General features: G+C 38.2%; 5 protein-coding genes across 5 annotated transcripts in view; all 5 read left to right on the forward strand.

Moving 5' to 3' along the window:
- Positions 1-5,419: 5,419 nt before the first annotated feature.
- Positions 5,420-6,109, forward strand: LOC119411351 (claudin-8-like). Its single transcript, XM_037678292.1, has one exon. It carries the CDS (start codon positions 5,420-5,422, stop codon positions 6,107-6,109), a length of 690 nt encoding a protein of 229 aa, XP_037534220.1.
- A 1,280-nt stretch (positions 6,110-7,389) lies between these two features.
- On the forward strand, positions 7,390-8,846 carry cldn8.2 (claudin 8.2). The gene has a single exon (XM_037678294.1). It carries the CDS (start codon positions 7,456-7,458, stop codon positions 8,371-8,373), a length of 918 nt encoding a protein of 305 aa, XP_037534222.1. The 5' UTR covers positions 7,390-7,455; the 3' UTR covers positions 8,374-8,846.
- Positions 8,847-11,461: 2,615 nt separating this feature from the next.
- cldn8.1 (claudin 8.1) lies at positions 11,462-13,231 on the forward strand. The gene has a single exon (XM_037678295.1). It carries the CDS (start codon positions 11,625-11,627, stop codon positions 12,408-12,410), a length of 786 nt encoding a protein of 261 aa, XP_037534223.1. The 5' UTR covers positions 11,462-11,624; the 3' UTR covers positions 12,411-13,231.
- Positions 13,232-13,922: 691 nt separating this feature from the next.
- On the forward strand, positions 13,923-15,156 carry LOC119411354 (claudin-3-like). Its single transcript, XM_037678296.1, has one exon. The coding sequence runs from the start codon at positions 14,065-14,067 to the stop codon at positions 15,154-15,156; it is 1,092 nt and encodes a 363-aa protein (XP_037534224.1). The 5' UTR covers positions 13,923-14,064.
- Positions 15,157-17,858: 2,702 nt separating this feature from the next.
- LOC119410721 (glutamate receptor ionotropic, kainate 1) overlaps positions 17,859-26,268 on the forward strand; it is a 29,725-nt gene continuing 21,315 nt past the window's right edge. Inside the window, exon 1 of the mRNA XM_037677618.1 lies at positions 17,859-18,287. Coding sequence (XP_037533546.1) covers positions 18,206-18,287 — 82 coding nt within the window. The 5' untranslated portion in view covers positions 17,859-18,205. The remainder of the gene's footprint in view (positions 18,288-26,268) is intronic.

The following is a 26,268-nucleotide window of genomic DNA, read 5'->3' on the forward strand; positions in this document are numbered from 1 at the left end:
GGAATGTATTTATCACAGAACATATATAAATAAATGTTTGCAATATGTAGTTTTTATGTAAACAACTGAGTCCCTATCCAGTCCTCTTACTCACTTCTTCCTTTTTGGGTCAAGGGGGTCACTGTGGGAGAGGTGGGGGACACCCTGGACTGGTATCCAGTCCATCACAGGGACACGTAGAGACAAATGAGACAAACAACCATTCACTCGCTCACTCACACCTAATTTAGAGTTACCATTCAGCCTAACATGCATGTTTTTGGTCTGTGGGAGGAAACCCACGCATGCACGGAGAGAACATGCAAACTCCACCCAGAAATGTCCCGGTGATCCGGCGACCATCTTGCTAAGAAGCAGCAGCTCTATCCACTGTGCCACCACATCTGGTTCTTTCACTTGAAAAATATGACAACAACAAAACACTGAAAAGAGATTCATAGACTGAAGAATAAATAATTGAACATTAAGGACAAAATGTGACCTTATGCATGGTTATAAATGACTAAAACTGGAAGAAAAATATAACAAAACAAAAAAACAACTCTGCAATAAATCGCTGAAAACCCTTTTCTTCCCTGAATTAAAGGTGACCTTTTTCCTCTCATTACTTTCTTTGAGTGATTTATTTTAATTAACACTATTTTTATCTTTTAAATTTCATCATAGTCATTGAGAGGTAAAGTGCAGGTGATTTAAACACTGTTATGTCAAAATACTTAAATATAAAGACCATTAATGCCAGTATATAGTACCTTTTGTCAACATGTCTAAACTTAATGAGTGGTTCAAATACAACCAATTATCTATGAACTGGAATAAAACAAAATTCATGATTTTTGGTAACAGAAAAATAGATGATTCTATTATAATGTCTATAGATCTAAAATTTAAATTTTTGTAATTATTGAGAAAGGGGGCGGGTCTATACAAGATTAGCTTCTTCCTGCTCACTCTTCACTAGTAAGTGTTGCCAAAAAATGTGTTTGTAAACTGATTTGTTGAATCCAGTGAATACATTGATTGATTGATTGGACATGAGATGTTCATATTTATCTAATATTCATATATTTGTGTAGTTAATTTTGTGTTTAAAATACATCCATTAAAAATGACATGTTTGTACTAGTAAACAAAACTTCCAGAGACTATCTGACATACTGAATAGTGTTTCACTGCACTGGGCAGCTTTTTGTCTTGAGAAGTGTAATATGATTTAAAGAAGCTGAATAAAATATATAACTTTATTTAAGAAGTTGAGTGCAAGGTGACAAGTACTGGTTTCAGGGACAGAGTGAACACCAAACTCCACCCAGAAAGGCCCCAGGCTTCACCCAGCTGAACATGCCCTTTAAATTAAAAACAGTTGCTTCAGGCCCTATTATTAGCTCATCTTTAGTAGTCGAGACTCTGTTTAATTCACATCATTACTGTGCAACACTAACAGTGTTTTCCCCTTCAGATGAAGGGAAAATGTATTTCAGATCAGTTTAATACAATTTTTTTTTTGTAACATCTTCACTTTAAAATCACTTATCACCTCTTACCAAAAGCATTACAGCACTGAAGACCATTTTATTTTATGTGCTTTAAAGATTATTAGACATTCCAGTCGGCAACAAAACTAAAAGTATATTATTAGAATTTGTTGCAAGTCAACATTTAAAAAGATGTGAACATGTAATTATATTTGCAGACAGCAGGTGGCGCATTGAGTCTACCACACATTTCCTGTATTTATTTTACACTAATACTAAGACTTTGTATTTAGTTATTATAATATGATTTCAGTTTTATAAAATTGAAGTTTACAACAAACCCAGTTCAATTTCAGCAACTAAAATAAGTTTAAGACACAACTGTTAGAAGCTTCACCTTTGTTGCTTATCTGTATTCATTCAAAGCAGCTCGAAATGTGACGACAGTATCAGTCACCAAAACCCTGCTCTACAGGTTTTTCAGTTTCTGTTCCTGTTTTATGACCTCTGGTACATCCTTCTCTCTCCGAGCTGCCCTTTATGTTTGTTTTCACTCCTTCTTCCCAGAAACCTGTTGATCAGTAAGGTGTTGCATTGCAGGAGTGGCTGTTCTGACCTACTCTGAAAGCAGCCGTTGTTTTGAAGTCAGACCATACTTGAAACTTGTTTAAGGATCTTATTTGTGGGAGGTTATCTACTTTGAAGACCAATTAATAATGCTTGGATTTAAAGGCTCAGGTTTAGGATGGTGGAAGTGCTTCAGGACTCTCACTGGTGGCGTCATCTAGCCGGGCAGTTTCAGAATGTGAGATGACTGCATCTAGATTCTTCCTCAACTACTGACGATACATTCTGAAGATAAACGTCTGAAACCATAAAAGTGCATGACAGTCTGTTTTAAAAGTACACAGCTCTTCTAAGTGTCTAAAAATCAGTCTTAATGACTTGTGAAGAAAAAATTAAATTTATTTATAAAGCACATTTAAAAATAGCAGCTGTTCCCAAAGTGCTGAGCAATAAAAAACAATGGCAGTAAGCCATCCATTATCTTTACCTGCTTATTCCTTTTTGGGTCATGGGGGTCACTTCATGGTGCCCGTATCCAGCTATTACTGTGCAGGGGGCGGGGTATCCCTGGGCAGGTCGTAAGTCCATCCCAGGGACATATAGAGACAAACAAGACAAGCAATCATTCACTCTCTCACTCACACCTAGGGACTATTTAGAGTTACCAATCAGACTAACATGCATGTTTTTGGTCTGTGGGAGGAAACTGGAGTACACGGAGAAAACCCACGCATGCATGGAGTGAACATGCAAACTCCATCCAGAAAGGCCCCCGGACCAGGATTTGAACCAGGGTAACCTGCTCACTGAAAGGCAGCAGCTCTACCAACTGAGCCACCGTGCCGCCAATGGCAGTAATGCAAATAAAATACAAAAATTAATTAAAAGCATTAAAATAAAAACAAAACAATTTTATTTACCCTTTATTTATACAAATAGTCTCATTGAGCCATGAGAACTTGTTTTCAAGAGAGACCTGTTTAGGGAGCAGATGGTGGGGGTTGCTCAGGGGCCCAGAGTGGGGCGAGTGAGGGTGGAGGGAGGTGTGGGTGTTCCACCTTTTCCACCCACATTCTGATGTTGATGGTACAGGGAGTTGAACCTGCAACTTTCTGCTCACAGGCCCATCTTTTAACCTCTGCACCACCACTCCCCAATAAAAAAACAATAAAATACTAAAACAACTCACAATGGGTTAAAAGTCTAAAGGATGTGTTTTTAAAAGAGATTTAAAAACAGGAAGTGAAGTGGTAACTGGTAAAGCTGCTGCCTCTCAGCGAGCAGGTCCCTGGTTCAAATCCTGGTCCAGGGGCCTTTCTGGATGGGGTTTGCATGTTCTCTTCGTGCATGCGTGGGTTTTCTCCGGGTACTCTGGTTTCCTCCCACAGACCAAAAACATGCATGTTAGGCTGATTGGTAACTCTAAATAGTCCCTAGGTGTGAGTGAGAGAGTGAATGGTTGTTTGTCTCATTTGTCTCTATATGTCCCTGGGATGGACTTACGACCCGCCCAGGGATACCCCGTCCCCTGCATAGTAATAGCTGGATACGGGCACCATGAAGTGACCCCCATGACCCAAAAAGGAAGAAGTGGGTAAAGATAATGGATGAATGGATGGATCCCTGTGATGGACTTGCGACCTGTCCAGTGTATACCCCGCCCCTCGCACAGTGATCACTAGACATGGGCTCCGGCGACCCCCATGACCCAAAATGGAAGAAGCGGGTAAAAGATAATGGATGGATGGATGCATGGAAGTGAAGTGGTCTGTCTAATATTGTTTGTTCACGTGCAGATTGTTCCAAAGGGGGAATGACTGAAAAGGCCCGATCTCCTCTGAGCTTCATGGTTTTTGGTACAACCAAAAGCAGATGATCAGATGATCTCAGCACCCGAGAAATGGTTGAAGTAGACTAGAGAGAAATGAGGGTGCAAGGACATTTAGGCACTTAAAGGTTAGCACGAGAATTTTAAAATTTATTCTGTGACATACAGAGAGCCAGTGAAGGGAGGATAAAACTGGTGAAATATGCTCAAACCTATGAATTTCTGTTAAGAGTCGAGCTGCAGCATTCTGGACGAGCTGGAGATGTGAAAGGGAGACCTGACTGACCTCGACATAAAGTGTGTTACAGTAATCAAGTCAGATCATAATGAAGGCATGGACTATTTTTTCAAGGTCAGATCTGGTCAACACGGACTTAAGTGAGCTATCTGCATTAACTGGAATGATTTTCTGCAAAACAGTTAATCAGTTTACTGTATTAAACTTAAAATCAGTGTCTAAAACCATCCCGAAATTTGTAACGGACTGCTTAAGGTATGGTTCAAGAGAGTCCAGGTTTACAGGAACAGAGACTGCAGTAGAGCTGGGTCTAAACACAATAACTTCAGTTTTCTGATGGTTAAAACGTAAAAAATTTGAAGCCATCCATGCCTTTATGTCGTCGAGACATTTTAACAGAGGGTGAATGGAGCAAGAAATATTGGGTTTTAGTACATTGAATCAATAGTAGATGATAAAACACCAAATGGTCACAACACATCTTGACAAAATAGACATTAGCATATTTGTTAAAAAACAAATGATAAAAATATATTCAAAATATTGTTGCTGGGGGGGGGGGGGGTGGAATCATGTCGTGCTGTGACAAAACAAAGCTTTGGAGTGTGATGTAAGATGACCACACCTTTTAAAGTCAAAGTGAAATTGTAAGATAATTTAGTTCACAAAAAAAGTAAATCCAATTCCTTTATCTTCTGTTCTTTTAACAAGAATTACAGCTGTTAGTGGTTAAAAAATACAGTATGTCACATAATCTTTAGCAGTCATCTCATGATCAGTCTAGGTATAAAATATATTAATTATATATCTAGGTATTCTTTGCTTGTATGTTTTTGATGTACAGCACGTTGGTTGGCCATGTTGCTGTTTCTAAGTGTTTTATAAATAAAGTGGTATGGTATGGTACGGTATGGTATGGTATGGTATGGTATAAAGTAATACAGAAAATCCCAGGACATTTAAGGACCCTAGATTACAACTAACAACACTTGCACATGGTATGTCAGTCAGTTTGTAATAAGTGAAACTACATTATGTGTTAGGCATGACAAGCAGTGATGACAGGTGTGTGATGCCCTATTGTTTTTTAGAGATAGATGGAAGAAAAATGCAGTGCAGTTTCCTTGGCTTGTACCAAAAGCACTGTTTTAATAAAGATTGGTCTTCCAAACCAGTAGGATGGCATTACATGCATTGCAGCACATTCTTATATTTAGATCTATGTACGAAACGGAACGGGCAGGCTGGGCAGTGTCTGCACTTGACGAAAAGAGACAACGCAAGGCGAGACTGTTCTTCTTTCTTCAAGCCATGAAAGCAAAGCTGGAAGTATTGGCTCTGGTCCTGGGATTCATAGGCCTGTGTGGGACAATTACTGTCACTGCACTTCCCACCTGGAAGGTGTCCGCTTTCATTGGGGCCAACCTCATTGTTATGGAGGAACTCTGGGAAGGCCTGTGGATGACTTGCTACAGGCAGATTGACATCAACATGCAGTGTAAGGTCTACGACTCACTGCTGATTCTCCCTGCAGAGCTGCAAGCTGCCAGGGGCCTCATGTGTGCTTCAGTAGTCCTGGTTTTCGTCTCTTTGGTTGTCACAGTTTTGGGGATCAAGAGGACCAACTGGTGTGGTGACAATATGAGAAGCAAAAATATGACTCTGGCCATAGCGGGAAGTTTGTATCTGGTCTCCTTTTTGACCACACTCATCCCCGTTAGTTGGGTGGGACATTCAATTATCAGCCAGTTCTATAACGTAGTAGTTCATGAAGCTCAAAAACGTGAGCTTGGACGGGCTCTCTATATCGGCTGGGCAACTTCTGGCATTTTGCTGACCACTGGAATCATCCTCCTGGTCAGATACGACAAACGTAGACCGGAGGAGGAACAGCTCTACAATCAAGCCTATCTTATGGAAGAAAAGAACGTTCCAAAACAGGACACTGTCTACCATCCGAAAACAGAATCCAGCCTGCACAAGCAGAAAGAATATGTTTAAATAACTGTTCCGTGTTACCAGCGATTGTCTCTGAAAACCCAAAGATGCTGCATAAGTTAATCACAAGCTAATCCGGGTAATACTCTTGTAACAACTATTTTACTGACTCCTGTACTATTTGTAATAAGAATGTCTCATTTCTCAGATGTTCATCAGGTTCAGTCTGTAAACATTAATCCAAATTATTATAGTTAGTTATTATAGTATGTGCACAATATGTATTTATTTATTGATGATGTCAGTGTTTTTACATGGAGGCAACATATCTTCGGTTTGGCCCTGACATTTGATTTTTTTTGCTTTATTTCTGTGATTTTGTTCTGGTATCATTGTACAAACTATTCACATCAATCAAATAAATTTACTGTGTATATTTTTACAATTAACAACATATTGTTAATAAACTGACTATTGCAGAATGATATTTTTTTTGCACAAAAGGCTGCTTATATAATTCTACAGTGCCCAAACTAATTTATAATAAACCAACTCAACAAAGTACTCCAGACACCTCTATTGTTTTTTTTTTGTTTTTTTGCTGTTTGTTTTCACAAATAAAATTTAGTGCCAAACAATAAAATGTAATGTTGTTAACTTATTATATGCAACTACACGCAGCTGTCATGATGAAGATGTTAGAAACACTTCAGTACGGCAGCAACACAGTGAGAATTACTGACAAAAAACCCAATCCTCCTCCAGTTTCTGCTTTTAACACCTACTGATCAACTTACTTCAGACATAAGCTGTGAGCATCAGCTCTCAGCTTGTAAACAACAGATGCACTACCTGCATTTTGTGCCTAAAAATACATTTTTAGACATGTATTTGTGTTTAAAAATACTATGTACCAAAAATTAGCCATTCAGTTCATTCTTACGCTAAGATAGATCCATTTATGACAGACAATATTGTTTTTCTATCCTGTTGTTTGTCTAAAACACATTCAATTCTTTACTTGATAGAAAAAAAAATACCATTCTGCAGTTAAGATAGTAGCTATATTAAAGAAACAGCTGTGACGTTATTTAGTAATTTTATGTATTTTTGATTAAAAAGGTGGTTTAGTTCCAAATCCAAAGGTCTGTCTGATAATAGTAACCATTTAATTTACATACAAAACAATCAGCACTCCTTGGTTTAGCCACATTTTTCTGAAAGCAGTAGAGCAGACTAACCAGTACTGTCACATGCAGAGAGGATGTGGAAGCCAAAACAGGTTTTGAATCATTAGCATATTTTTGTGGGTGTTTAAGTTTCTTTGCTTGTTCTTTTCTTCAGACTTGTTTCTCAAGCTGTAGGAGTGCAGCCGAACAGCACATCTTCGGCTCTCTGTGTTGGTAAGGATGGCCACGTACACAGCTTACAGTGGCTATACCAAGCCACCAATGTCTTATGCTGAATCTTACTATGACGGAAGGCAACCTCAGACCTATGACGGAAGGCAACCTCAGACCTACTACACAGACTACCAAGACTCTGTGTATGAAGAAAAAAAGAAAATTGAGAAAGAAAAACGTAAAAATGCAATTTGGTGCGAGGTTGTGGCTCTTATCATCGGCTTCATTGGACTGATCGGAGTGGCAGCAGTGACAGGCTTGCCTATGTGGAAGGTAACAGCTTTCATTCAAGAAAACATCATTGTGATGGAGACCCGCTGGGAAGGTTTGTGGATGAACTGCTTCAGACAAGCCAACATTCGGATGCAGTGCAAAGTGTACGATTCCCTGCTGTATCTGCCACCAGAACTCCAAGCTTCTAGGGGACTGATGTGCAGCTCTGTGGCTCTGACGTCCTTTGCACTCATTGTAACGGCAGTGGGCATGAAGTGCACCAAAGTCGTTGACCGTCGTCCTCGGACAAAGCACATTGTTCTCGTGACTGGAGGCTGCCTCTTTCTCATGGGATGCGTTACCACCTTGATCCCTGTGTCCTGGACTGGCCATGTTATCATCAGGGACTTCTACAACCCACTTCTGATCGACGCCCAGCGCAGAGAGCTCGGAGAGGCTCTGTACATCGGTTGGATGACTTCTGGTCTGCTTTTTGCAGCTGGAATTATTCTCCTGTGCCGCCATGCTCCTCGCACCCAGATTTCAGATGAGAGAGTCATATATACTAATGGAAGCCTCTACCAACCTCCTAACACATACCAGCCGCACACCTATCAACCAGGATACACCTATCAACCAGGATACACCTATCAACCTCCGTACTCTGAACCTCCACCAGGATCTGTAGCATACACACCAACTCAATACTAGGCAACTGTTTGGACTTGATTTTTAAACCTGCCAAGTTTAGGCTCAGATGATAAGAAGACTCAAGTAACTGACACCATCAGGCGATGATTAGAAAAGGCTTGATGTTTTATTGCTTTCTTAAAGAGGGCCAAGTGTTTTGTTGAGACAGACATGCTGAATATGTTTGTGTTTTAATCATGAGGAACTGTGTTGATTTCCCATTGTCCTTTTTTTTTTTCATTATACAAGTGCATATTTTCAACCTTTAACGATACAAAAGCATGTACGGTAATTGTGACCCTGACTTTAAAAATACTTTTGATGTTTGTCTTTTGACCACATATTTTGCACAACATTGTACTGTACATTAAACCTATCCAAACCACTAGATGATTTCTGTTTACTTTTAAACATTTGTAATGAATGGACGTACTTTTTCAAAAACACTCACCAAAATGTGATCTCATTTGGTGTTTCAAATAAAAATAAGTGATAAGAGGTTTGAGATCTTTTTTTTTTTGAGTTTCAATATTTTTCGTCTGGAAAAAAAAACAAAAAACAAAAAAAAAACCTATGTTTGTTTGAGATTTTAAAGTTTCTATCAAAACTCCACCAAACTTCCCTCAGGTGGAAGTTATGTTATCTGCACTCTTGTTACCTGAAATGTGACTAAACTGGTGAAACCAGTAAAACCATCGTCACCCATAAAGTCACACAAAAGCCTATTGCAGCCAAAGCTGCAACTTCCAATTTTAAATAAAAACCGACGCAAAAGATCTCGACAAATTTAATATTAAAAGTAACAAAAGATTTATATTCATTGCCTCCATCAATTCAAGCCTAAATTATAGCAGAAGAAAGAACACATATTGGAACTATTTTCACAATAGTTTCATTTATTTTGTGAACAAACATGCTCCTTTTCATCAGTTCAGAATAAAGGGACGAGACAGCCCCTGGTTTACTCCAGAGCTCGCTGACCTCCTGCACAGGAGAGATCATCTTTGGGCCGCAGCGAGAAAATCTGGCTCAGACACTGATTGGTTGAGTTTTCGACAGATGAGGAATAAATGTACAACTGCTGTCAAAGCTGCAAAATGCAACTATTTCTTATCTCAGACCTCCAAAAATCTAAATGACCCCAACAGATTCTGGAAAACCATCAAATCTCTTTCAGGCACCCCCCAATCTTCTGACCTCCCATCACAACTTCTCGTTAACTCTGTTCCTGTGTCAAATAAGCACGAGATCCTGAACTGTCTCAACAAACATTTTGTTGCTTCTAGTTCTTTATTTGACACAGTTACTAACAGAAAATCAGCCACTTCACTTATTAATCAAACTTCTACAAACCAAATCCCTCCTACAAGTCAATCCTCAGTTAATCACATTCTCCATTCTCAGTCAGTGAGGTCAATAAACTGTTAAAAGATCTTGATCCTAAAAAATCTGCAGGTCCAGATGAACTTCCACCTTATTTCTTAAGGCTGGCTGCTCATATCATCACAGTCCCTGTGACCCACATCTTCAATCTCTCCATAAGACAAAACTCCATCCCAGACACTTGGAAAACAGCCTTTGTTCTTCCTTTACTGAAGGGAGGTGACCCCACATCACTGAACAACTATCGACCAATCTCTAAACTGCATTTTAGCCAAGGTTCTAGAAAAACTGATAAACTCTCAAATCAAAAATTACCTGGACTCATTTAACATCTTACCTCCACATCAATCTGGTTTCAGGAAACAACACAGCACAACCACTGCTTCACTGAAGGTTCTTAATGACGTTGTTGAAGCACTGGATGCTAAGGATTATTGTGCAAATTCATCTGAAAACAGCTGAAATTAGCTAAAACTTTTTTAAAATGGTAGCTGGAAAGATAAAACATGCTTAAGCTAGCAGAAAAAAGCTGAAAGAACACGTTTGCCCAATTGGGCTAAAAGAAGCAGACATTAGCACAAAAAGTGTAAATTATCTGAAAAAAGTTGAAATTTGCAACAACAAAAAAAAGCAGAAAAGTAGCTAAAATAAGAAAGAAGTTGAAATTACAAGAAGGAAGTAGAGAGAGCACATTTTTGATGAATTAGGCTAAAAAAAGTTTGAATGAGAGCAAAAAAAAAAAGTGGAATAAGCTGAAAACAAAAATCTAAATTAGCCTAAAAACAGCTGAAATAGTTGAAAAAGCAGAAACTTGCAGAAATAAGCTGAAAGGAGCATAACAAGTTGAAATTAGTAGAAAGAAGTTAGAAGAAGCACAAAAATGTTAAAGGAGCACAAAACAGCTGAAAAATAAAAATTGTTGAAATTAGCTTAAAATAGCTGTTTTTTTTGTTTTGTTTTTATTTGCACAAGGAAGCTGAAAGAAGCTGAACCAGAACAAAATGTGAAAGGAGCAGTAAAAGTTTGTAAACACATCTGAAGATTTGAAGGATGTAAAATGAGCTCAATTCATTTTCTATGAGAAAAACATTGCAGAAAAGGCTAAATATTTCAAAAGCTAAAGTTGCACCAATACCAAAAGTAATAGCAGGATTGAAACAGCTGAGCATTTAGATTTATGATTTGCTGAAACATCTTCAAAACTGCGGGACGAGAAATGCGTCAAAAATGTACGGAATAAAAATGAACCACTTAATGTGTTTATGAAGCATTCACACAAAAACTGTTTGTGTGAATGCTTCACAAACATTTCCACAAATAGTTCTTCAATAAATTCATTTGGATGCTACTTTGTGAAATGAGCATTAATATTTCTATAACAGTCATTTTACCTTGTACCACAAATACAAAACTAGTGAATAATTTAAAACTTGAAGTAAAAAGGAGTGAGCCAAATAAATGATTGACATCTAAACAATCTGAAGGATTTACAAGTAAAATGTTAATATGTGTCTAAAAATGTGATGTTAATATTTTACAGCAGAAATGCTTTCCTTTCTTAAAGCTTCCTAGTAAACTGGGATCTGAGAATGTAAATTGACACCTCTGAATAAACAAAGTGGTGGTTAACAGAAGCACCTGGGGTTGGTTTGCAGAGGGAAACAAAACTCTAGAGGATTAAGTTTCCTAGCAACTGGTTGAAATTCCCACCCCTTCCCATAACGTTGTAATATCCACAGGGAAGAGGCTGCACAGGTAAACATTAACCTGCTCCCTTTTCACCTGGATGAAAAACCACTGCAGAAGAGAAACCCTTTGCTTCAAGCCACAGCTACACTGAATTGAACCACCGCTGTTCCTTTGAGCTCGGACGAGTAAATGAAGACAGGATGGCCAAATCAGCACTGGAGATAGTGGCTCTTGTACTGTCGCTGATTGGACTGATTGGGGCAGCTGCAAGCACCGGCATGCCGATGTGGCGAGTCACAGCTTTCATTGGAGAGAATATCATCGTCATGGAGATTCGCTATGAGGGTTTGTGGATGAACTGCTTCCGGCAAGCCAACATAAGGATGCAGTGTAAGGTCTATGACTCTCTCCTGGCCCTCTCGCCTGATCTGCAGGCAGCGAGAGGATTGATGTGCGCCTCTGTGGCTCTGGGAGGCATCGGGTTGCTCGTCAGTTTGATCGGGATGCAGTGCACATCATGCATTGTGAACAATGACCGAGCTAAGCGAGTGGTTCTGATTATTGCAGGATGCTTGATTCTAATGGCCTGCATCTGCGTCCTCATTCCTGTGTCCTGGACTGGTCATGTCATCATCAGGGACTTCTACAACCCCCTGCTGATTGATGCCCAGCGCAGGGAGCTTGGAGAAGCTCTCTACATCGGCTGGGTGGCCTCTGCTTTCTTGTTTGCTGGAGGATGCGTGTTTACCTGTTGCAATATACAGAATGAAGACAAAGAACCGGAGAGGTACATGTACTCCAAAAATTCAGACTACAGTGTTTATACCCCGCAGCCTTTTCAGCATCCACAGCCTCTCCAGCCTCAACAGCTGGTGCTGATTCCTCGATCAGAACCTCATCCAGTCCTGTCAAGACATCCATCGATTGCTTACAGCTACCCCTCCAGATACCCTTCTGTTCGCAGTGGCGGAGTCGCTTATCTATAAAAACTGTCAATAATTGTCATCATATGCAAAAAAAGTTTCACATTTTCCGTTTGTATTGTCACCGGACTGCAAGTTCACCATTCATATTTATAAGAGTAAATAGCTTAGACAGTTTAAAAATGGCACTTTTTAAAAAAAAATGTACTTTTATTTTGTTAATATCAATATTCAGATATCTTCATCCCAACCTATGATTAAAAGGTAAACAGAATGAGATGACAACAATCACATTTTATTCTGTACTATGATGAGAAAGTAAAACGTCTATGCTAATCAGAGTTTATACTTGGAAGAATTAATGTTGTAAATGTGTGTATTGTCTACATCTATCATGCATTTTTCACTCTCGGTACTTTTGGTGCAAGTGTTTACTATAATTCTAAAGACAGTGTTGTTTTTTTTTAAGTTAACTGTTTTCTTAAACATGTGCCTGGAATCCATTAGATTCAAACATTTCAGTTTCTTGTTCATAAGACTAAATGTATTAGATTACCTCAGATATCTGCATTTAAAACTCACACCAACCATTACAGGTAATTGTATGAAGTTTAATTTGTGAGTCATGGTTTATGCTAGAGCCAGAAGTGCCTGATTAAAAACTTGCAACAACAAAACAAAGAGCATACTTTGCTTCGCTTGCTACGGGTGTGGACCGAACGTTTACTCCTCACAGACTCCAGGAACTCGCAGGATCATGTGATCCACATTTGCAAGTTGTTTTGAATTAAAATGCAAAGAGTTAAGACCTAAATATTAAATTTACGTTTTAATTCCTGATCCATATGTTTAACAACAATAAAATGAAGTAAATTAGTTTATGTGACCTAACTTTTTTTTTTTTTTTACAAATTCTAAATAAATGCAATAATCTTAAAAAAAAAAAAAGTAAAAAAAAAAAAAACAACTCTATGCACATGTAGCTTTTAGTTTTTTTTCATTGCGGAAAAGCATAATGATGTAACTGTTGTCTTTGTTGAATAAGAATAAATGTATCTGTTTAATTGTAAAAGTTAACGTTTCATCAAAAACAACAATATGTAATGTGTACTGACCAAAATAAAAAAAAGGTTATTATTATAAACATTTCCAGCTGGCATCATTTATTAAATGCAGCGCACTTTGTGTGACGTGAACTCTCTCCTGTCAGTTAAAAGCTCATCTCTGCTCCCATGTGGAAAATGCAGAAAACTGTAGGAGCTTTGCAATCATAGCCTGTGTAGATTACTGTCTTTCTTTTATATCTTATATAGTTACAGAAAATAAAAACTATTGATTAAAAAAAAAAGAGGGAAAGAAACGTGGAGCTCTGAGTTTTTCATCTGATATAAACTTGCCTTTTGTGTTTACTGCTGAAGAATGTGATGTCAGATGAAATACCGCCATTCCCTGACGAACCATAAACACAAAACAAGCAGACGTCCTCTTTACCAGAGCACCTCTGAGCCAACCAGGAGCTGGGAAACAAATATTTCCCATAACAAACTGCTTCTGACAGCCAACAAACTCAGAGAGGAGCTCTTCATCGCACTGGACACAGAACTAATTCAAGTTTTCTTTGAAACTTGCTAAGGATCAGGATTTTATTTTATTTTTTTCCTGAAAGAGAACTAACATAATTTCGGAACTTGGTCACAGAACTTTTGGATACCGAACAATGATTCAAGGGGTTTCTGAGATCGCTGCAATGTGCGTTGGCGTGATGGGGTTGATCGGTGCGGCAGCTACGACTGGCATGCCCATGTGGAAGGTGACGGCGTTCATCGGAGAGAACATTGTTGTGATGGAAACTCGCTGGGAAGGCTTGTGGATGAACTGCTTCAGACAGGCCAACATCAGGATGCAGTGCAAGGTGTATGACTCCCTGTTGTACCTGCCTCCTGAGCTGCAGGCTGCCAGGGGTCTGATGTGCTGTTCTGTGGCCTTGTCGGGCTTGGGGCTCTTGGTGGCTTTAGCAGGACTGAAATGCATATCCTGCTTTCAAGGTAACAAATGGCCCAAAACAATTATCCTCTTGGTTGCAGGAGCTATGCAGTTATTGGCCTGTATCTGTGTCTTTATACCTGTATCGTGGACTGGTCATGTCATCATAAGAGATTTTTACAATCCTTTGCTGATTGATGCCCAGAGGAGAGAGCTGGGAGAGGCTCTCTATATTGGTTGGGTGACTGGTGCTCTTCTGTTTGCTTCAGCGTTGTTGTTTCTCTGCCGACGCATGCCCAAAGACAAAGGCTATCTGGATGTTTATCATCCTCTTAAATTACTTAACTACAAACCAACATCCAGCGGACCAGGTCTGACAAGTTATCATCCCATTTCAAGTGTTCCCAGCATCCAGTCAACTGGGCACCGGAATCTTCCACAGAACAATAACTTCGCTGGACAACAACTTGTAATGCCGCTGCAAAACGTTCCATATGTAATGACAAGCAATGCAGCCCCGATCAATCCGTCCATTATTTACAGCACTGGTCCTCCGGACAATGCGTCTTTGATCTATCAAGGCAACCTTGCCCATCATTCGTCAGTCAGGAGCTCTAACCACGCTGGGAGCATATACACTCCAGGCAACTCGCTGTACATGACCCAAAACACCACTCCATATCCAACAGCGTACACTGGAAATCCCACTGCATCCTACCAGTCTGGTTTTCATCCCAACCCACAAACTCCCATTTTTGTAACATATGAAGATTCATTAAAGCATCCAGAGTCTTACAGCGGGAGCAGCAGAGGGATGTACATCTGAAGGAAGTTCAAGTTTTGGAACTGGTCTCCAACTTGCAATTCAGTTCCACCAGCAGTCACATGAAGTGTCGCTGGGCGAGACACTGAACCCCTCATTGCCTCCGACGTGTGTCCCAGCTCTGTATGAATGTGATTATTATAAAGATTATTCTTTGTAAAGGTACAGTAGAGCGCTGTATGAATGGTTAAATGAGGGCACTGATTGTAATGTACAGCACTTTGAGTGTCTATATATATATATATATATATATATATATATATATATATATATAGTCCATTTACCATTTCCCATACAAACATTAAGTTTATTTTGTTCAGTCACAACAAGCTTTAAGATTAAATTACTGTTAAAGATACATTTAACCTTTTTTGCATCTTGTAGATTATATGGGATGTGTTCGGTACAAACAAAATATCTGTTGTTAGTGGAAATAATGATGAGTAGTTTTTTTTTGTTTGTTTTTTCATGAAACCCTGGTACTTCTCCGGAATGTGGAAAATGACATCGTTGTCATAGATTTTGCATATCACTGTATTTTATTTTATTGTGTTTCACATGTGTTATGAGTGACCATATCATTGGTTTGATAAACCGATTGATTTTCACCGACTATCTTATTAATGCTTTATTTGTATAGTATAGTGTTATTTAACATCATATCAATATATTGCTTTTACAATTTCTTTTTGTTATCAATGTTTTTTAGTTTGTAGTTTTATCTATAATAAAAAAAAGAACTTTGATGAGTAAATTTAGGTTTGCATTATTTTTTCCATATCTTTTGTTTGCTGTCTTTTCCCTTAGAATAGGGGTAATAATAATAAAAAAAAAAGGTGATACTTTAAGAGTTTGAATAAAAACCACATATTAAATAAATGAAACAAAATAAACAGACAAGCCAAAAATCTTGGATTGCTGTCTTGATTTTGACCCCCCCCTCGCTGTAACCTATGCTATATTATTTTCCGTTATGATTATTATTGCAGGGTGGTGTGGCAGAGCAGAAGCTAATGATGTCATCACAGCAGGAGGGTTGCAGGTTTGCCTCCCAGTCTTGGTGCACATGTGCGATTTCTCAGGGTACTTTAGTTCCTGCCCAAAAACATACGTTAGTTTATTTAGTAACTCTAAATTGCTCCTTAGTGTGGGTGTGAATATTATGTCTTATTTGTCTCTAAGTGGTCCTGTGATGGACTGTCCAGGGTGTACCCGGCTCCTCGCACAGTGATAGCTGGACATGGACACCAGCTCCTCCATGACACGGAAAGAACTGGGTAAAGAAAATGGGTTGGATGGATGATTACTGCATGACAAAACCATCTTATCACACATCAAACTTTTAGAAATGCCAAGTCAGAAGCATGTTTTTGGCATGTTTCTTTTTTTTACCACTAGATGGATCCAGAGAACAAGATTTAAGGCACTACTGTACACAGTTTATTATTGCTGCCTTCACCTTGTAAACTCTAAAATACTAGTTTGTGCCACTGATTTCATTACTTAGTACATTTTTGCAGGTAAAAACTATATGTAGGAATATTTAGGAAAAACTGGATGGGTGAGATATTTGGGCCTCCTTGCTCAAGCTGCTGCCCTGTGACGCCACTTTGGAACAAGCATGATGGATTGATGGAGGAAAAAATACTTTAGTCATTAAACTACACAGAAATAAAGACTAGAACTATATTGACCATCTTGATTTTTAACAACATCTGAAATAGTTTTGATAAAAATTCTCTTTGTAAGGACTAATTCAGGATATTCTATACTAGTATACCTTATAGTGCCTCAAATGGATCAAAAAAGACGTGCACAATTGTTCAGCCGAGAAACACCAGACATGGCTAAAAGTTACTTGTTTGTGCAAATAAACTCTTCTCTAACTTACCATTCTAAACCTAAAGGAAGAAAACAAAGTGGAGTTAAGTTATTTAAAACACAGTGTCATTTAAACAGTTTGAGATAGTTAATCTGCAAGGGAGCATCACCAACCAGTTTGTAGATTAAATTTGCATTTTCATCAGGACTGGAGCAAAGATTTAATCAGTCCTCAGTGTAGCTAAGTAAAGACGTTGTCGAGGTCGAATGTTGGCAGATTTGAAGTTAATCTTCAGGACGTATCCATGTTTGGAGATCAGCAGCTTGGCTGTGCCCTGGATTGAGCGTCTGAATGTGGTTATGGTAGTGGTGGGGGTGATCAGCCATGTCAAATCAGCCAAAGGCACAGCTAGTAATACCAGAAATGAGAACATTTGATTTCACAATAAAAGCAGTCACACGATAGAACTGAATTGGGAGTACAGTAGATGTAAAAATATTATCTTGTATTGGAAATTCTCACATGATTAAAGCCGTACGTGAACACATTACAAGTCATTTCTTGGTTATATTTAAGTAAACAACACAAGTGAAGAATCAACAAACACTAACTTGTGTTCAACCACATTAAAATTAACATTAAAGTTAAAATTTAGTAAGAAAATAGTTTATATACAAAAATACACATGCTACTAGTTCCTATACTGTGGCAAAAATGTCAATGTTTTGATGTGTTTTGATTGTGTTAAGCTGCACAGAAATGGTTTGAAATATGATTTGTTTGGATTTAAATGTCAAAAATGGTCTCTTGTTTCCCAACTCTTATTTTGAAAGCTGTTCACAGAAAGGGTTTTTGTGTTCTTGCATAATTGACAGAAGCAGCACAGCGCACAGTCCTCCTCCTCAGCTTCAGTTCACTATTCAAGTGTGCACTGGGAAAACATGATAAGATGTCAAGAGAATAAATATGGGACGCAACAGATTACTGACATTTAAAGGACCTTAATATGGAAAACTGGGTGGTCTTTCATTAGGTGGCAACTGCAAGTGGATTTTTGTTGTTGTTGTTGTTTTGTTTGCCTCAACACAATGTGTGAGGGATGGATGTGGGTCGGATCCCAGTTGCTTTTTGCTGAGGATACAAGAACTGGCGAGTCATCAGCATGAATCACTGAGGAAAATACAAACAAACTTTAATCTCAATGTTCGATTTGACTTTGGAGGACTGACCATGGTGAAAAGGAAGGGACTGTTTTCACTGGTGTACTTCATGGGAGAGTTCTGGCTCACTTTGCAGCAGGTCCTGAGACTTGGTAAGTTGTCAACATGTCAGAGTTTTCACATCATCTTTGCTCATGATGCACATGATCGATTTTATGATCTGACCACATGTTATTTCTCATTTTAAGTCTTAACAAAACAGGATAGTTTGTGATTTTATAATGAATATATGTGGATTAATGCTCATTTGTTTAATAACAGTGTTTTTGTCGGTGATTGAAAGAAAATATCTTAGTACTTTTAATCACAACTTGTTGTTAAACCAATTTTTTATTTCCTGTAGTGTCAGATTTAGTACTCATAACCTCAAATACAGTGTTGTCATTTTTTCCTTATAATAATGCTCTTTTCAAACGCATGTTGCCAGAATTTACCATGATTTAAATACAGTTTGGTGCTGGTTCCATGGAGATTACTTTTGTTGCTGTGATTATTCTGCATGGTTTTTAAATTTTATTACTGGATTTTCTCTTATTTATATAAGATTTTGAGGACAGTTGAGGTTTGTTCAAATGAAACAAGTGTATCATTTCTTTCTTTCTTTCTTTTTTTAGTTAATCCACTTTAGTCAGCCAATGTCTGAGTCTCTCTTTGTCTTTTTTCTGTCCATGTAGACAGAACAGAACACAGACAATAAGTTTTGACAGCAGATCCATCCAAAAAGACACCCTTTTGCCAAAATAATATTTTTTGGCACACACCAACGTACAAACAAATGTTGTCTTTAACAACAAATAGTGGACAGTGGGCGCAGGTCCAATAAAGTTTTGAAAATAGTAAAAAACATCCCTTTAGCCTTAAGTAAGAAATACAAGTCTCTCTCCATACACCTTTGATCTCAGACATACTTTTACAACAGTGAGCTAATGTCTGCAAGAGAATGAAAGCTTTCTGATGCTTTTCCTTTTTCCTTTCGATTGCATCACAAAAATGGCCTTTTTTAAATTTATGCCCCAGGACTTCCTGTTCCACCTAATGCTCACAGCACCTCAGAACATTTCAGAATTCATTTGACTTCTGAATACTTTATTGCTCCATGGAAGTGGTGTTGTATAACTATAAAGGCTATTAGGCCAGCGCCACCTCCCTCCATCACCAGTTCCCATCGGAGCTCCCTATTCTTAATCTCTCTCAATCATCTATCACTCTCCAAGGTCAGCTAATCTCTGTCATTCTCTCCATGACCCCCACACATCCTCATCCCTCCCATATGGTATGTGGCTTGGCTCAATTAACATTTTCTGGTCTTGGCAAGTGCTGGTATTAAATTGTGCCTGGCTTTCACTCTTTTCACTGGTAATAATGGTAAATCTTCTCCCCCGAGCCTTTAAACAACCAACACTAATCTTCCTTATGCAGAAAGTTGCTTCCACAAATATGGTACTTAGGCAGCAGCTAAACCTCATCACTAGGGAGAGCAGAAGTAACAGCTTCCACGCTCTTATTTCTGTTCTTTAAATACAATATTCTGTCACTTTTGGTTTAAAATTAAACGGCGCCTGATTTAGTTTGTTTATAAAGTTGATACACGTGATGTAAAATGTTTGACAAGTTCATAAAGTTCATGCTCAATGATCTAGGTACAGATCAAACAAAGTTCAGTCAGGTCATCTGTACGTTTTTTTTTTTTTTTCTGAGACATTTCATCCTTCATCCAAAGGACTTCATCAGACTGAGGAACCACACAGAAACTGATTCCCACAAGCAGCACACTCCCACAGTGAAAAAAAAAAAGTTTGCTGGTGGTAAGAAGATGGGGGAGTGGTGGCGCAGAGGCTAGAGAAGATGATCCTGTGATCGGAAAGTTGCAGGTTCAACTCCCGGAATTGTCAACATCAAAATGTGGGTGGAAAAGGTGAAACACCCACATCTGCCCCACCCTGGGCCCCTGAGCAAGGCCCTTAACCCCCACCATTTGCTCCCAAAAACAGGTCTCTCTTGAAAATGAGTTCTCGTGACTCAATGAGACTACCTTTATAAATAAAGGATAAATGAAAAAAAAAAAAAGATGGTTTCTGGGGCCCGCCCTCTCCTCCATCATCTCCTCTGAGGCAGCCATGCCAAAGTGGTTTAAAACATAAAGTCCATGCTCAATAATCCTGGTAAAAAAAATCCAACAATGTTCAGTCAGGTCATCTGGACTTTTTTTTGCTGAGACGTTTTGTCCTTAATCCAAAGGAATTCATCAGCCTGAGGAGCCACAAACAAACTGAATCCCACAAGCAGCACACTCCCATAGTGAAAAAATAAATAAAAGTTTGCTTGTGCTTTGCAGTTTGCTTTTCTTTTTTTTTTTTTCACTGTGGGATTGTGCTGCTTGTGGGAATCAGCTTGTTTGTGACTCAACTGACTGATGAAGTCCTTTGGATGAAGGATGAAACATCTCAGCAAATAAAAAGAAACCGTCCAGATGACCTGACTCAACATTGTTGATTTGACTAGTTCCTTCAACTATAATGAAATAAAATTTGAAGTAACCAATATCTATTTATTGGCTATATATTAAATTTGTGAGACACTTTGTTTTATTTAGCATATTTTTCACGTGATACTTTTTAAACAGTTTATATATTTTAGTTTTGGGCTGCAAGCAGCTCCCTTGTGCACAGAGAAACCTCAGTGCTCCACATCAAACGAGCATAGTAGACTGTTTAGGAGCTTCTCATTCATCCACAGCTTGGCCCAGGCCCAGGATGGAGTGGTGGTGCTGGTGTGGAGGGGGTGAGAACTCTCAGTGGGTACTGGTTTAGGGTGCAGGGGGTGGGAAGGCGAAAAAGACAACACTACGTCATTGTGTTCCTCTGCCTTAAAAGACTCCTCTTCATGTGACAACTTAAAGTCACAGAGTTTGAAAAACAAATGGATATCACAACCTACAGACCAACTTCTTTGGGTTAACTTATGAGTAAGAAACTTTTAAATATATTTTAATGCACTCAGCTATGAGCGAAGGAGCAGAGGTCTATAAAAAGCACAGCCTAAAGGTTATCAGCATTTCCCTGCTACATGAGCAGAATCTTTTGTTTTATGACCTGCTGGCACGGAATCACCCCACAGCATCGTTTGGCTCATTAAAACACAAATGAAAGTGCAGTGATCCTAAAGATAACGCCGAAATTTAATTATTATTATTATTATTATAACACAGGCAGTAATTTCTCCTTAACATGAATGATAATGCTGAGGCGCTAAAGAGTAAACTACTCAGTTCAAACAACAAGAAATGAAGACTTAATGGACAAACTATAGGTATTTAAATAATTTTTTTTTAAAATTGTGAATTCTTTATTGAAGGCTTTTTAAAAATAATTTAACATAAAGTTTTTCTGAAGCAACAAGCAATTATAGCTTTGAGCGGTAAAGTTTTAACTAAAATTAAATATTTTTAAAGCTAAAATATGTCAGAGCTGCCAGCATACTGTACTTTATAAATCATTCTTGGCATCTTTGACCTTCTCGTCTCTGTTTATTTACTTGGAAGTAGAGCTGAAAGAAAGGACGCGAATTGTCTCGTGTGTGATATTTCTTCCTCGTATTGGCTCAAATATTAGTTTTTATTGTGAAATCGTTTTTAAATGAACACAAGTCGTAAATGTCTTTGAATAACTTGATTCACTGTGAATTCTGTGACGTGACAGTGTGACCCAAAATAAAAATGCAAGGATAAGAAGAGCCAGGCTGTCCGGTTTGCAAATTCCTCTTAAACTGGGTCACAGTGGTTTGCTGCATGTTTTTCTACTGTATGCATTTCATGCATAATCATCCAACCAGTAGCTTCATTGGAGAAACATAGAATTGATGTCTTTGTAGTTTATCAATTACTCACGTTTATTTTTCAACCTTAACATCTCGTCAGTATAATTGTATAAATTGTCCATTTATCTTAAAACAGCAACCTTTTGCTACCTTTCATATTTTATGATGATCCTCTAATTTGATGTTTCAACTTGTTTGTGAAATATGAAGGTTTTCTATTAGAGATGAATTGGCTTTATAATCACACATATTCTAATAAAAGCCCTGGAAATTAATCACTTGATTTACCTTGATAACTAATTACTTTTTTGAGATGGCTGTCACAGCCAGCTGACATTAGAAAGCAAAAAAAAAAAAAAAAAAGTCTATACTTCAAGCATAAGTCTATATTTTGCTGAAAATTTTTGGAGCTTTATCCACCCCCAAGAATCGAAGTAAACAGCTACTTTTAAATCTGATTTAACACAAATTCTTTAAACAATCTTCCTAATGTGCAATCACATTTTTTTCCTCCACTTTTCAGCATAAAGTTATCAAGTGTGTTACATAAATATAAATTAAACAAAGAAACGCCCTTCCCTGTTCATTGTTTAATCATGTATGGTGAAGGCCTAATTAGTATTGACTGCAGCAGTGTTATTTGCTTCTTTGCTGTAAAGTTAAGATTTCGGACAAACAATGCATTTAATTGAAGATGATAAAGATTGCGTTACTAACACAGATATATATTTACGTCTACGTTAGATTTATTGTTTTGGATAAAGTTTTACAAGGCAGAAACCTACGCTAGGTTATCTAAACTTTAGCTTGCTAACTTCAGAGTTGCATAGCCAATGACAAGCAGGTTGGAGGATTGAAGAGAATTTATTATTGTTGATTTTTTATTTTAATTTTATTTTACAGATCAGTTACGATAAACTGACCACGCTCTGTTCAACAAAATACGCTACACAGTATTGTTCCCTGCTTCGTCTGTGCGGAAAGTGAAACTTAAACTGCCATGACTTGAAAGTAGTCTTCATGCGACCTCTGCTGGATACATTGTACAATTACATCTGGTCCTCAGCATTTTAGGGGTGAATATTAGAAGTATTTACAGTAGTCTCTCGCTACTTCGTGGTTCGTTTATCGAGGACTCGCTCTATCACGGTTTTTCAAAATAAGATAGGACAAGAAACACAATTGGCTGACTGATGGATGAGCCGCACAATCGGCATGGAATTTTTATTTAAAATGAATTATTTTAAATTGTTTAGCACCTTTTGCACCTTTGTGCAGCCCACACTGCAGGACAAGCTTCCTGCTGCAGCTGATCAGCTGTTCTCCATACAGAGGGGAGAAGTGGGCGTGGCCAAGAGCGCTTGCAAGTAGCTGAGTGCAGCCGGAAGCAGAGCTGAAATCATGACATTCTGTGCTCTTTTAGAGCATTTAGAGTTTAGAAACATTGTTTAGAATATTGCAAGAGTGTGGGAAGGGTTTAAAACGCCTTTATACATATATACTGTATATATATATATATATACTAAAATAAACTACTACATACTACTTGTACTACTATTCCTACTTCACGTTTTTCACTTACCGCGGGGCTTCAGGGTACAGATCCCCCGTGATAAACGAGGGACTACTGTATATCGGCGCATAATGGTATAATTAACACCAATACCAATAGGTCCCTAAACGCCTATATCGGCCTAAAATATTGGGCCGCTACCGATATATCGGTCGGGTTCTACTAACTCTAATCATGAAATGATCTTCGTTTAAAACTCAGATAGGTGGAGGACGAGATGCATTCCTTTAAGCAATGCTATTCCTTTATTTTACATTGCACTCAGTTGAATAAATGCTTATTTAAATTTTGAATTATCTTGGAAAATTTATGAGTTGTTTGCGCACATTAACGTGATTCTCCCCAGAGATCAGAAGCAATCATGGAAAGCGTCTGTAGACGTTGTTTACTCAGTCTCATTGGACCACAGCGGTTGGAGCCTGGGGCAGAGACCAGATTAATTATTTTGGACAATTATATTGACAGTGCTTATGAGTTTTTTAATTGAAAAAGCCAGGCTCAATTTTTAACACTCAAATTTGGAAATATGTAGCTTAAAAGATAACTAAACTGCTAAGTTGGTTTATACTGGTCAGGAGTTAAAATAACAGGCGACCACAGCAAAGCTGCTGATTACTGAAGCACAACAGTAAGTCAGACTTATCATTCTAAAGACTTATTCTAAATAGTAGAAAATACCCACGAATGTGTTGCTGAGTCCCTGCTCCGTCACCACAACCCTCCTTTATGTTCCTAAACAAAACAAATAATCCTAATTTATGTCATATTTTTCTCAGGGGCAAATGAAGACAAAATAATGTCCTCGTGGCTCAATGAGACTAACCTGAATAAATAAAGGTTGAATGAATGAATGAACGTGTTCAAGAGGAAATGAATATTGGTCTTTTCCTGACAATAATAGACGTGCCAGGCCAGAATATTTTAGATATGAAATCTTGAATAACCATTTGTTTTTAATCTGATTACTTGATTTTCATAGTTTTCTCTTTCGTCGTTGTTGTTTGGCTAATATCTGAGGTATGTAATCTGAATTTACCAGAAGTTGTTAAGAGAAGTTAAACGGCAGCAGCTAGTTCTAGCTCTTGCACAAACACGATAATCTATTTTTACAAGTGTTGCTGAAGTATTCGGGAAAAAAAAAAAAAAATGGCGGGCCGTGCTGCTGCCATTTGGATTAGTTTGTTTCTGGACTCTTAATAAGGATTCAGCCTTGGCAAGTTTAGCAAACAAACTGGACCAGATGGTCAAAAATAGACTTGTTTCCTATTTTACATCAGAAACAGCCTGAAAAATGAAAATCACTCCCCCTTATATTTAGAGAATGATTTGTTCTTAAGAACTGTTTGTTTCAGTGAACAGAATTAAGGAGGTGAACAGGTCCAAGCAGCTGCTCGTAGAGACCGGGTAACCATAATTAGGATTGGCACTTTAAAGCATGCTTTTAGTGACCAGGGAGGCCAGACAAGGCTCTCTCAGTTTGGGGATTGAGGCTATTCCCCACCAAAGAAAAAGGTCATTCACAATCAGGGCCTCAAGGGGAGCTTTTTAAAGGACTTCTCTCCTTCCAAAATCAGTGACAATTTCACAGGCAGTTTTTCAAAGGTTGTTAGAGAGCGCAATGACCTATTGCCATCTGTACCCTCACTGTTGAAGTAAGGTCATTTGGAAACTCCAGCAACATCTTAATTGCATTTTTTTTTTGTTTGTGTTCATTAATATAAAGACAGAATTATGATTTTAAAATGCCCTTTTCTGGCAGTGTTTTCTTCATACAAATATGTCAGACTTGTAAAGCATTTCCTGTATGTTGTATTAGTTTTAGGATGAAGAGCTGACTAATTGTTTAAGACAGATTTGGGCCTGTCAAGTGGTACGCAAACATTTAATTAATCTAATATTTTAGAAATTCTTTGTTCAGCAATATTCTCTCACCTCTGTCAGCCTTATATGCATGTAGTAACAATTAAACTTTTATTATTATTATTATTTTTAAACTTAATCCTTGTGTTTTTATGCACTATTGCTAAATATTTATGTCTGGCTGGAATTATATACAGTGTGTCCACTGTCTGTTTCAGATCAGCTGTCTTTTTGGAACAGCACTCCAGATTAGGATTTAGATGTTCTCAGAATATTTTGCTTTTAAATCTGGAACAACACCCATCCCTTTCTTTGGTTCTAGACCAGGCAGCTATTGTACATAAAGAATGGCTGAACATAAAGTTTCTGAATGAAACTTTGACAGTGGTAGTTGTATAAGATGGGCGACACAACGGTGCAGGAGCACTGTCGTCTCACAGCAAGAAGGTCGGACGTCCACCTCCTGGCCTTTGTAGGAGGAGCTTGCATGTTCTCAACGTGCACACATGGGTTTTCTTCGGGTACTCCGGTTTCCTCCTATAGGTCAAAATCGTGTATATTAGGTTCAGTGGTAACTCTTACTGCCTCTACATGTGAGTAAGTGTGTGAATGGTCGTCTATCGTTTGTGTCTTTGTGGCCCTGAGATGGACTTACGAACTGTCTAAGGTGTAACCCCCCCCACCCCCCAGATAGATAGATAGATAGATGGATGGATGGATGGATGGATGGATGGATGGATGGATGGATGGATGGATGGATGGATGGATGGATGGATGGATAGATAGATAGATAGATAGATAGATAGATAGATAGATAGATAGAT

This window comes from Nematolebias whitei, chromosome 6 (genome assembly GCF_014905685.2).
Source record: "Nematolebias whitei isolate Nwh7 chromosome 6, NemWhi1, whole genome shotgun sequence".
Lineage (NCBI taxonomy): Eukaryota > Metazoa > Chordata > Actinopteri > Cyprinodontiformes > Rivulidae > Nematolebias > Nematolebias whitei.